This window comes from Sycon ciliatum, chromosome 3 (assembly GCF_964019385.1).
Source record: "Sycon ciliatum chromosome 3, ocSycCili1.1, whole genome shotgun sequence".
NCBI lineage: Eukaryota > Metazoa > Porifera > Calcarea > Leucosolenida > Sycettidae > Sycon > Sycon ciliatum.
Window position 1 is genome coordinate 6,150,780 of NC_088645.1, and position 12,752 is coordinate 6,163,531.

Consider the following 12,752-nt stretch of genomic DNA (forward strand, 5'->3'; position numbering starts at 1 on the left):
CGAAGTGTCCTTATACCCGAAGTCTCATTATAACTATTACAGTTAGATGGGACTTTGCTCTGGGCATGGAAATTCTGTCGTTATTCGCGAATTGTCATTATATCCGCAGTCGTTATTGGCGAAGTTGTATGCTACACGGCGGAGGACACATTGCGTTGAAAACAGTGCTCCTGACTAATGCGGAATGGTGGCAAGACCGGAGCCTTGCCACCCAATGATGGTTGTAGTAAGAGCACTGTTTTCCAAAACTGTGCGTCCTCCACCTTGTAACATGCTGTCAACCGATCAACATGTTGATTGTGCAGACGAGTGAGACGATTCGTTCTACAGTAAGAACACTGTTTTCCAAAACGGTGCGTCCTCCACCTTGTAACATGCTGTCAACCGATCAACATGTGCAGACGAGTGAGACGATTCATTCTGGTATTGAATAGTTTGTAATTATTTGCCTTCACCAACAATCAACAGATGACTATTACTACATGTATGATATCACCACTCCACAGTGGTGATCACAAGATGATGTCATCATGCAAGAACGATGACATCACGGCCTGAAGACACACGGTTGGGAGGGCTTTATGTACCTGCACTCTACTCTATGGTAGTATCTAAACAAAGACAAAGACATGCAGGGAGTAGTAAAATATCTACTCCTTGCACAAAGCAATACATGTGCTGTAACACTACCAACCATCAGTAAGTTCTAATACAGGACCTACACCGAGTATTGCCAGTATTTGAGATGAATGCGAGCAGCACAAAATACTCTCATTAGAGGACATTGAGCAAGCACACACCCTGCTCAGTTTCCTGTGCTGGGCAAGCGATGCATGGGGAAGTTGTTGCGCAGCTGTGTGTCGGGATGCGTCTTGTTCGTGCAACCGTGCATGATCTCCGATTCCCATTTCAGTGTTGTCACGCCCTGCGCAGTACGTGCATACAGCGTGTGGCATGAGCGCACACAGTTAGACACACACACACAAACATGCATACACACGAAAGCACATGCGCAAACACACACACACACACATGCAGAAAAGCAGATGGAGTGATTCCCTGACGAGTAATGAGAAAGAACGAGACAAATGCACATAGTTGAACATGAATAACCTAATGATGCAAGCTGGCTACGGATCTCACTTCTTTGGTGTGAAGCCTGGAGTTACGTCAAAATAGCTTGTTTCATATTTTCCACGTGGTGCAATCCAAGGAGTGGCGTGCATGAGCTGATCCTACTACAGTACCGAAGAACGGGGGTGTGGGGAGGGGGGGGGGGGGTGTTCAGCCTCGTGTCCTAGGCTGTTCTTATTTTTAACTAGGGCTGCAACGGGTAGGGGTTTGGTCGGGTGACGAGTTCGGGTACTTCTATCCGGGTAGCATGGGTACCCTATCGGGTATTTTTTTGAATTTTTGACCCAGTTTGTACTATGAGCGTGCACTGGCGCTACATAGGAAGTGTATAGTAAGCACGTAGCCATGCTGTTTACATGCACCGTTGCGAAAACACCGTACTCCAACTACCCGATCGGGTTCTCAGGAGCAAATTGCTACCCTACTACCCGATCGAATTACGGGTAGCACGGGTACCCTACTACTCGTTGACACCCCTGTTTTTAAGTACAGCAGTGTCTATGTGCAGTGGAGTCGCCGTGTGTATAACGGTATGCTGTGCTTGGTGAAATTCTAGCCTGTTCATTCTTCGACCCCGGACGGTACTGTGGCCGCACTGTCAGAGGTGCAGGCAGTGACTGGTTTATAGCCGTGCCAGGGAAGGAGGTACATGTGATTAACAGTTCTCCGTGACTGCAACGACACAACACCAGAGAGCCCAAGACTAACTCAGGCCCGCCGGAGCCGGTCCGGCTCGTCAGGTTATCACCGGATCAACCGTTCGGCCACAAACACATGTTTCCTACTGTGGAGGGCATGTGTACCCGCCATAGCCTACACAAAGTACATGTATGAAAGGCCATGTTGCCAGACCCATACCTGCATGCCAACCATTCCGATTTGGCCGCCACCGTCCCGATATCGAGGGTGGTAATAGGCACCCAAAAGTGCATTTATCGCATGCCTCACGGCTAAATTTGTACACATTTTCGTACCAAGGTGATGTCACTGTCCCGATCTCAGGTTCGCATACTAGTAGGTTGGTAGGTGTGTGGACCAATCAAAACTGCGCCCGGCGGTCCTGTAACTTAGTAGAAAAACTTTTCGTTCTTAATTCCCTCCCCCACCTACCCACCCCACTGAACGAAAAAATATATATATAGACTTGACTGTTGACAGCTAGAATGGATTGATGTTTCAGCTATCAATATTTTTCATGAAGCTCTCCTTGACCCACCCACCCATGAACGAAACTTTTTCGTTTTGTGTATAAAAGATTGATAATTATGGACGGCCCCTTTACCTTGATAAATCCCACGACATTCTTGTAGTTCTGACCGTCGTCGCAGTACGCGCCGTAGATCTGTGAGATGCTGAATCCGCGCACCATCACATGACCCGACTCAGCGTGCTCGCCGATGGCAAAGTTCAGCGTGTCGTTGTAGTGGTGAACCTTGGTGCTGTGGATCGCCTGTAGACACACAGCAGTCAATTCACATAAATTCACATATATGTACACTTGTACACTTGTACAGTCACGTTGATAGCGATTATGTTAGGAGCTACTTGTACGTTTGTGTTTTCTTGTTTGTGTACATATACATGTATGTGTGTATGTGTGTGCGTGTGTGTGTGTGTGTGTGTGTGTGTGTGTGTGTGTGTGCATACATGTACGTGTTCATGCACACACGCACACACTCATACATGCACATACACCGTCACACACACACACATAGCCAAGGCCAAGCTGACATGCAGAGACTGACGCACGCAAGACGCACGCAAGACCCGGAGACCGCGGCAAAACAATGATCACTTCAGAAAACAAGCGGACAGAGAGGACCTGAACAAGTAGATGAGAACACAATACTAGTTCCAGCCTCAGGGGCGTCGGAAAGTATTTTAGCGTGGTACGGCCAACCATATGCTGTTGCTATTGAGCATTGAGAATGAGTGAGAATCGTTACCTTTGGTACACGTAAACCAGTCAATTTCGGGAAATCGTTATATTGCGCCTCGTTAGAATAGTGGCTTTTACAGTACTTGTTTGGGTTTGGGGTGGCTCCTCCGAAACATTTCTAAATATGGAGTCCAGATCAGTGGTTTTTATTGCTTCCAGGGAACCATGGGCATTGAGTGGAAGGGTCAATACCGCAGTGACCGTAGCGGGTCCGATGCCCCTCAGCCTAGATCAACCTACTTCAGCAGCCTACATCAGTACACGTGCAGTGTGAGCATACCTGGAGAAGGAACTGTGTGCCGTCGGGAATCTTGTACTGACGGAGGTCTTCATCCTGCAGGAACATGAAAACATGTAACATTACAAGATAGGCACATTATAAGTCTACAATAGTAGCCATATATGGCAGCGCCGGCCGACTGTGCTGCCATAATATATGGCCCTTATTTCAAAAAGAGGAACAACCCTGGACTGTAGCGGACGTTGAAACTTAATTCCATTGAGAATTCAAGCAGCCACGGGGTGCTGGCCTTGCAGCCGCGAGCACTGTTGGCCTATTGTTTTACAGCGTGTACATGAACTACAATTAGGGGTGAAACGATTAGTTCGAATATTCGTGTATTCGTTCGAAAATTTCAAACTAGCGAGTATTCGAAATTTTGCACTCGATCGTTTTTTTGGTTTTTTGTTTTGGTATTGGCATTCTATTTTTCAAAAACTTTCGTTGCATCGCTCGTCCACTGGTACATGGTATGCATGCGTTATGCATGCCTTTGAGTCAGTATTTTATGACTTGGACGATGGGATCACCACGGCAAGTAACGTTAGTTATGAAAGTACTGATGAAAATCGTTACTTTTATTACACTTTGTACAAGACGTTGGCGACTTTTGTTCTATGTTCACAGATAATTTCTTCCCAATTGGTCGAGAACTCACAAATCTAGAGCTCTTGAATTTTGATAAAATACTCGAAATAATCGGATACTCGATCGAATATTATGAACGAGTGATCGATTGGTCAAAATAGATACTCGTTTCACCCCTAACTACAATGCATGTGCATGTAGGCGCTAAAAGCAGTTGAAGGGCGCCGGCCCCGGTCATCCCATCAGATTACAATCAGTCCAATGATATGACAGTAAGTGTGAGTTACAAAGTCTGAAGAAAAATGTTGAATGGTCTCTGCTGGGATGACGACTACACCATAGCTCAGTGGTTAGAGCATCGCTGGCTACAGGCGAGGGTCCCGGGTTCGAGTCCTGGTGGTGACAGTCAATTTTTTCCTTCAGACTTTTCCCGTTTGTGTCTTTCCCTCAAGCCAGTGAACACAACAGTAGGTAGAACTAAATGTAATGGTCAGACCCTGGAACAACCTCATCACCGTTGTTAGTACATGTGATGGTCAGACCCTGGAACAACCTATTACCGTTGTTGAACAGTGCCAGTCAGTGAAAGCAGGCGAATCACCGAGGCACATTCAACGTGGATAGCGGCTGAGGGTATACATATGTAGGACTCAGTGACCAATCACGGTCCCCGTGACCAGTCAAACAGTCACAACCCCCCCCCCCCCCCCATGACCAGTCACAACTTAGTTTACCAGTCACAATGCCCCGTGACCAGACACAAGTCACCACACATGTACATGTGTAAAGTTAAATACGGACAGCGGCCGAGGGGATAAACTATAAAGGGTCATTGGAACATGAGCCCATTCATCTGCACGGCTTAGCCCAACACAAGATAGATAGAGAGAGAGAGAGGGGAGGGGGGGGGGGGAGACTGAGCTGTGTTGCAACTCCAAGTTTCATGTTGTCACGATCATCTGGCTTACCCCAACAAACGTGTAGCGTCCGTCAGCACCTCCACTCTTCAGCGACGTCACAATTGCGTCATTGACTTGCGTCGACGTCATCTCACTGGTGATGCGAAAACCAACCTAAGACCACGCATGGACGTACCGAGGGTGCACAGCGATCAGTGGAGCAATGTCAGGGGCGTCGGATGGTATTGCACGATGTATGGTACGGCCATGAAGATGGGGGTCTGATGGCCGTCCCCCGGGGAAATGTTTTAGGAAAATTGGGCCCAAATAGCCAATATTTCATTGCTTCAGAAATCACAGGATAAACTTATTGGTGCGGCTTTGGGCGCACCTGCCGCACCGATTCGGACGCCCCCTGAATGGGTATTTTCTGGCAAAACAACTACAGTGCATTTTCGTTAAGAGGAACGCTGACAAGACAAACCATGATCCTCCTTAAAGCCATTCAGTTCAACCCCTTCGCCACCGGATGTGCTATCACATACTGCTAACAGCCATGGCTTTGAATAATAATAAGTACCGTATCTGCTGGAGTATAACGCGCACCTGAGTACAATGCGCACCCCCATTTTTAAGCAATGTTTTGGCAATTCAAGGTATATGCGGAGAATAATGCGCAGCCTTGATTTGAGTGCAGTATTAAACATAAAGACAGTACTATAGTGCGACCATTGTCATAAAAAGTGCATTCAGATGGCTTGCGCAGGGTCAGAGGTGGCACACTTCGTAACAGTTTGATGCATTGCCCTACTTTTCGAAGTACTATACATGCTCATTTTTTAAATATTCGGAGCATGGTGCGCACCAGCGATTTGGGGCCAGAAGTAGTACCTCCAAAGTGTGCACTGTACTCCGGCAAATACGGTATGTTTGTGTGTGTGTGGGGGGGGGGGGGGGGGCATGAAAAAGATAAAAGTCAATCTTGTGAATAAGGACCTCGGGTATAACAACAACTTGCGAATAACGGCTCAATCTTCAGACCTAGTGGCAGATGGCACGTATTCATCTAAAATGGCGGACGCCCACGCTGCATATATGGTATGGGCGCACGTGAGCCACGCTGTGGGGACACTTGTTCGATTCCGCATACAAATGTATACAAATGCGTGGAAAAGAAGTTTCTCTAATCGCTGGAACTTGTGAGTTTCTTTCGATATAGACTACTGGTCTTCAAGGTATACAATAGTAGTGACCCAACGAAGTGGAATTTGCGGAATACAACGTTCGATACGGCTCAACAAGTCAAGAGTAAAGTGCGAATTTACTATGTACGCAAATGAGAAAACCTACTTGTTTCCCCGCAGCGCTAGTCACGTGCGCCTTCAGTGAATACGTGCCATTGTCTACATAGATTCAATGTCACGAATAACAGCACCTCATGAATAACGACACTTTATGAATAACAGTACTGTCTTCACACACGATCCAACTTCAAGGGCGTTTTTCGCAAGGTTGACTGCCTATTGGTATGTTTCAGAAATTTACGGACACCGCTATTGATAGAGGTCATGGTGGTGGAGACGTTATGCGAATGATGTCATGGTGGTGGAGAGGTAAGGTTATGCGAATGACGTCATGATGGTGGGCCAGTACGCATGCAGTGGAACCCGGCTCATGGGAGTCATGGGGTAAAACCTGTCCAGGCGACCACTCAGATGAGGCGACCACCTGTCCCAGAAGACCACTGCAACCATGTACTAGGACTGGCAAGAATCAGGACCATGACTAATGCCCTTTTCTCTGGTAAACTGCGCTGAAGTTTACCCTAAATCCTAGGCTGTCCCATTCGGCTTGCTGCTAACACAACAGTTGCCTACTCTTACCAGGCAGCATGCGTTGCCGCATCCTCCGCACGAGTTGTGATCGCAGTCCGGAGGCACACAGCTCTGGACGGCGGCAAGCACGACCGCTAAGACCAGCACACTCAGCACACGAATCATGATTCAAATCAAGAATAATAATTATTATTGATCCAACAGTACTACTACTAGTCCACTAGTAGCTGTAGACAATAAATGGCCAGTGAAAGGACAGTGAAAGGTCTCCCAAGCAGATGATTTATGGTGACTGGAACGAAACGGAACGAAAACGGGCTGTACTGGCCTTGAATTGTTTTCAAACCGTTTACTGTACCAGGTTTACACGAGAACCGCAAAGCGGCAAATCGTTTTGAACGGAAAACGGAAAACGGGCGATCAGGCTGGAGCACGTGCTGGCTTTTGTTTTTTTGTACGTGCTGGTGCATGTTTTTTTTGTTTTTTTTAATATTACAGGTACCCGGCCGGACCCGGTAGGTTCGAGAAGGACGTCGACTGGCGGACTGCCAACTGGTCGACGGCAAATAACTATACATGATGTACGGTATGTATCGTAGTGTGATTATGCCGCCGTATGCCTACGTACGCCGGGGTACGTACGCCGTAGTCTTAGTGCCCGGTGTGGTACGTCCCTGGTTCTGTCACACTCGCTGCTAGAAGTTGAACTTCTTCTTCTTCTTCTTCTTCTTCTTCTTCGGTATCAAAACAAAACTTAGCAGCTAATACATGTAACCATGATCAACTGTAGTAATACTTTGTGACGACGTCAGCTCTCCTTCAGGTCGACGAGACGACATCTATCTGCTGACATGTCGACACACTGCATGCACTGTGTGATGACACCAGCACCCGCCGCAGCTGATGGTCCCATGATCTTGGCAAGCGCGCATCGTGAATCAGCTGATTTGGCTGACATAATTATTGTTTTGCGCATCATGCACCCACGTCTTTTATCGTTTGCTCACGACAGCAGTGAACATTCTAGCACAAAGATTGACATGCATCATCCTGATATGATACATCACCGGACTAGCACTCGCAGCTCTACTTATAAAAGTACTTTGAGTTTAAACCAGTTTGGTGAAAGGTGAAGGAGGACCCACCATGACTCTCAGGAGCAGTGCTCCAGCAGGCTCTAATCCAGAGACCAGACGGATTGGAAACCCTGCCCATACGCACCCTCTAAAATGATCTAATCAGACAGTCAACCTGTTCAGCACAGCCACTTCCAGTCCGCCCATAATCATAAGTATGCAGAGTGCGAACACAATCATAGTCATTGCTGCGTTCAGCCTGAATCGTGGGCACAGCCAAATCTGAGAGGTACTACAAGTAAAGTAGTGCATGTATAGCATAGAAAATGCATGGACCGGACTACCGGTGCATGTACAAGTGAGAAACTATTTATTATTATTATTAAATTTTTGATAGGGCAATCCCCACAGGCCTAAGGCCTTTTGACAGGGTACCCTAAAAAATGAAGAACAGAATTACGGAAGGTATGCAAGGAAGAACTAGAGCGGACCTCCGCTGGGAGGGCATTCCAGCGGTCAGAGCCAAGGAAAGTGACAGAAAATAAACCATAGCGACGTTTGGCTGTCGGAAGAGCAAGGGAAGAGGACACTTGAGAGCGGGTGTCTACCTCTATCATTCCCCACCCATTTCACCCAAAGAACATCCAAAAGTTCAAGACAGCAGCTTATCACCATCTCCTCAGAACGAACTGGCACTGGGCCACTCATAGCATACGCGAGTAAGAGGGTACAGTGTCCTACCCTGCTTGGACATACATGTAATCTCTCCTCACGGGCAGCCTCCTCTTGAATTTAAAAGTCTAACAGCGTTCACATCAATACTCAACTTATTCTTTTGCTCACTGAGCAATACAATCTTTCCATTTTCTTTCTTCTGTTTTCTTTTTCAATTTAATCCTCCCCACCCAATATCCCTTTGGTGCGTCCATGGAGCTATGAAGCCGAGACCTCTGGTCGGCGGAGCTTAATGGGCCCCACCACCACACTCCATCATTCACCCCAGTGTCTGGAGATATGTGGATTTTGTAGAGAAAAAAAAAAAAAAAACTAGTGCAGGTAGAATTAGAGCGGAGACAGAAACAGTTAGCAACAAAGACACTAGCCAGATCATGAAGCGCACGGTACGTTAGAACGTACAGCTTGAATTGGTACCTAACAGACAAGGGAATGATATGGTAGCGGGCAAGAACAAGGGAGACATCAGATAGGCGGGGCATGCAAAATACAATACGCAGCGCTCTATTGCTAAGTCGGACAACACGGTCATGGAGGGAGGCAGAAAGGCAGTGAGCAAAGGAATTAGACCCATACTCAAGTATGGACTGAATGGAACAGATGTAGAAAGCCCTCTTAGCATCGATCGTTAAATGGTCTCGGACCTTTCTAAACATTCCTAACTTACAGCCTATTTTACGTTCTAATTGTGCAATGTGAACCCCAAAGGAGAGATGTTCGTCAAGAACTATACCGAGGTATTTCACGTGTGCACTAGGGGTGATGGTGACATCTTCAATCTGTACGTTGACATCGGGGTCAAGAGGTTTCGACTTTGGCCTGAACACAACAAGCTGGGTTTTCGAGGAGTTCAACATAAGACCTCTCGTTGCCAAGAATTCCTTTACTTTGATGATGTCCTCTGTGAGGTCTTTGCATAAGTTCTGGACATTCTTCCCCGCCCTGTATAAAGACACATCATCTGCGTATTGACGGGCTTTGCAGTGTTTGGGCACAGCGGGGAGTTTCCTCACGGACAAGTTAAATAGAAACGGCCCTAAAACAGAGCCTTGTGGAACGCCTCTGTTGCTTGTGTATGGTTGCCCTTGTTGAGTCTTAGTGACCACGCACTGCTGTCTGTTTGTAATAATAATAATAATAATAAAACAGGTCGCGTAATGAAGCAGCATAACGATAGATGTGCAAAGTCATGATGCCTGGTCCGCTTCTGTCCTGGGTTCACTACCCCGTGCGTTGCAGCCGCGAGCAAAACCAGCTCAGGCTGAGAGTCACCTCCATGATTGCTTGTCCAAAGCGCGCATTCTGAGCCCACTCAGATCAGTCATGGTCTTCAGTGGCATGTCTCTGGCAGCTGTGCTTGCCTTGACTGCCGTGGCCAGGTTCGATTTCGGGCGTCCACGCACACCGGTGACATCTCGACGGAAGTAGTTGTCCATTGCCTGCTGTGGCGGGGCATCTGAGGGCATCCTCAGAACATGACCCAACATCCGGAAACGGCGGACAGCAACGGTGTGCGAAAGTGGCTGTGTGTGTGCTCTGGAATATAGGTCTTTGTTGGAGATGATGGCGGGATACCTAATTCCGAACAAGTTCCGTAGTTGACGTCTATGGAAGGCGTTCAGCTTCTCCAGTGCAGCCTCTGTCAGTCCCCAGGTTTCGCAGTTGTATAACAGTGTTGGTAGGACGATGGCATTGTAGAGACGAAGCCTGGTTTCCTCGGATACAAGTTGACGTCGTATCCAGAGCGAATACATGCGGCCATACGATGTTGATGCTTGGTCCATTCGTCGGCTCAAGTCCTCCTCTTCCCCCAAGAGAGAGCCAAGTTGCTTCGATCTTCGCCATTCGGTGGTGGAGGCAGAGATGTGAAGCCACTCTGTTTTGCTGCTGTTAACGTTGAGTGACCAGTCACCCAGGCCGTCAGCTATCACGGGTAGGGAGTTGGCAAGCCATTGTCGCTCAGTCGAATAGAAGGAAATGTCATCGGCATATCCTGTTTCCTGTGGTATTGCTGCATCAGTGTCTGGCCGTGGTGGTAGTTTGCTTCGAGTCTCCCTCAGTGCTGCTTCCAGGTAGCAAACAAACAGAACCGGGCTCAGCCCATCACCCTGTGGTGTACCTAGCGTGCTAACAAACGCCTCCGCTGAAGTGGCACCCACTTTCACAGAGAGTGTTGTACCATACAGCAAATGGTGAATCAGGCAAGCCTCGTCAGGTCCGGTAATCTCTGACATAACAGCAAGGAGCTTTGTGCGGCTAATGGTGTCGAATGCTTTCGACATGTCGAGGCCAAGGACGTGGCAATCCCACACGAAGTGGGTGGCCTTAGCCGAAATCCAGCGCTGTGTCCACACCACATCGGCAGTGCCACGGCCAGGCCTGAAACCAGACGAAGTGGATCCAAGATAATGCGACACACGTGGTGTGATACGTTTGAGCACAACGAGTGAAATGACCTTGCGCAGGGTGTTCAGCAATACAATCGGTCTCAGGTTTGCAACTGGTCCCCGCGCCTTGTTAGGTTTTGGTAACGGTATCAATATGCCTGGACCAATAACACTACACAGGTGGTCGCCCCTGGTGATGCTGTTGTTGATCATGGTGGTGATGATCGGGGAGATGTACTCAGCACCGTATTCATGGTATTTGAGGAGTTCTGCGCATACACCATCCGGCCCACATGCTTTCTGATTTCGCAGTCGTCTCAAAGCCGCCTCTACTTCTTCGGTGGAAACGGGCGTCTCCAGTGTGTGCGGAGCTGGCGGTGGCAGCAGGTCATCAGAAGTGTTGAACTGCCCCTGATAGTGATCACGTATGCGAGATGCCTTTTCCTCATCGCGCATGAGGATGTGACCATCAGCCGACTCGACGAAGAGCTGCTGCGGCTTGCCACGTTTGAGCTGGGAGGCTGCTATAAACATTTGCGCGGAGGTTGGAGCGCTCTCAACCGCCTCGGCAATAGACCAATCCCGAAAAGATTGTCTGGGTTCGTGAAAGGGGGCACGCGTGCAAGCCAGCACGTGTGAAGTGCATCGTTTTGTATTCAGTTTGTGTGTGTCAGCTCATGGCGGAGGAGAGAGAGACTTTTGCTCGCCGAGCTGAAGCTAAAGGATTTGATGGAGTCCTGCCAGCAGCTAGTCAAAGGACCTTCGGTACCTTAGGCAGACCCTGACGGAGTTTGGAGGCCAGCAAGCTCTCGGTGAGGAGAGAAACATTCGCGTGGCGATGGACTCTCCGTAAAAAATGCAAGCTACATAGCGCCGACATACTGCAACAGGCCACGATTTCAGCTAACTAACTCGATCTGCCGCTTCACAAAGTTCAACTATTTACAAGTCCTGACTGTTGTAGTCTGAAGCTGGACTCTCATCGCCCACCTACAGGTAGCTTTTGGAGCTGATGGATTTCCCGACTTGGACTCCTTCCGCAAACTCTCGCAATATTACTACAGTGTATGCTGTGTTTCCGCACGCTCGTGTCGACATGTCACCTATACTGTACATGTACCGGGTCGCGGAGGAGCTTGACGACCTCCGCTGACTCCAGGTTTCCGAAATACTGCCGTCGTCTTCGTTGATGTTGCTGGTGACATTCTCCCCTTGCAGGACGTGCGCATAGTTGTCGTCTCGGGGGTAAAGACTATGTTGTCTTTCGAAATAGTTCTTCATCACGCTCGCGCGAATGATGTTTCTCATCATGAACTCGTTCCGACGGTGTGACACGGCGATGGTCTTTGGCGGGGCACTGGCTTGGCGAAAAAGATATCTTCTTGTACAATATAACACTGATCGGCTGCAGATGAGTACAGTCACTTCGTGGTTGGTCCTATAGGAGGGCAGCTGCCAGGAAAGAGGCAGAACTCATCGAAGACGAAGCGCTCGCAACAAACAATAGCACTCGAAATATCTCGTAAGATTTAGGGCCTATCGCTTTGAGCCACAGCGCTCACAGCCTTACCTACTTCATCAAAGTGAGCTCTACATGTTCGTTGACCTCTTCACACTACACAGAAGAGCGAAACAAGGATTATGTCTTAGCATTTCAACTCCAACAGCAGACCATTACCAGTGCGAGAGAGAAATCTACAAAGGGCTTTGCTTTCTGTCGCATCGTCTCTCTTGCATGCAACTGACGAGAAAACCGTGTACTTACCCTCGCATTCACACGCGAACTATCAAACACGTCCTGTGCCGCATGCTGATCAGGTAGTGCCATGTATGTATTGTATAGTGTACTCTCAGTTGACATGCCCCCTTTCGAACCCAG

General features: G+C 48.2%; 1 protein-coding gene across 1 annotated transcript; it reads right to left on the minus strand.

The window, feature by feature from the left end:
- Nucleotides 1-418: 418 nt before the first annotated feature.
- On the minus strand, nt 419-7,111 carry LOC135811266 (uncharacterized). Its single transcript, XM_065324477.1, has 5 exons — nt 6,724-7,111; nt 4,910-5,014; nt 3,354-3,407; nt 2,417-2,584; nt 419-925 (listed from the first exon to the last, which is right to left on the minus strand). The coding sequence occupies exons 1-5, from the start codon at nt 6,838-6,840 to the stop codon at nt 806-808; spliced, it is 564 nt and encodes a 187-aa protein (XP_065180549.1). The 5' UTR covers nt 6,841-7,111; the 3' UTR covers nt 419-805.
- Between the last annotated feature and the right edge of the window lie 5,641 nt (nt 7,112-12,752).

What these genes read in the sequence shown, in the direction of transcription:
- LOC135811266 (XM_065324477.1), bottom strand. Translation starts at nt 6,840, where the DNA reads ATGATTCGTGTGCTGAGTGTGCTGGTCTTAGCGGTCGTGCTTGCCGCC. An exon ending in GACGCTACACGTTTGTTGGG is followed by an intron (nt 3,408 to 4,909) that starts GTAAGCCAGATG and finishes ATGTTCCTGCAG; the next exon opens with GATGAAGACCTCCGTCAGTA. An exon ending in GCACACAGTTCCTTCTCCAG is followed by an intron (nt 2,585 to 3,353) that starts GTATGCTCACAC and finishes GTGTGTCTACAG; the next exon opens with GCGATCCACAGCACCAAGGT.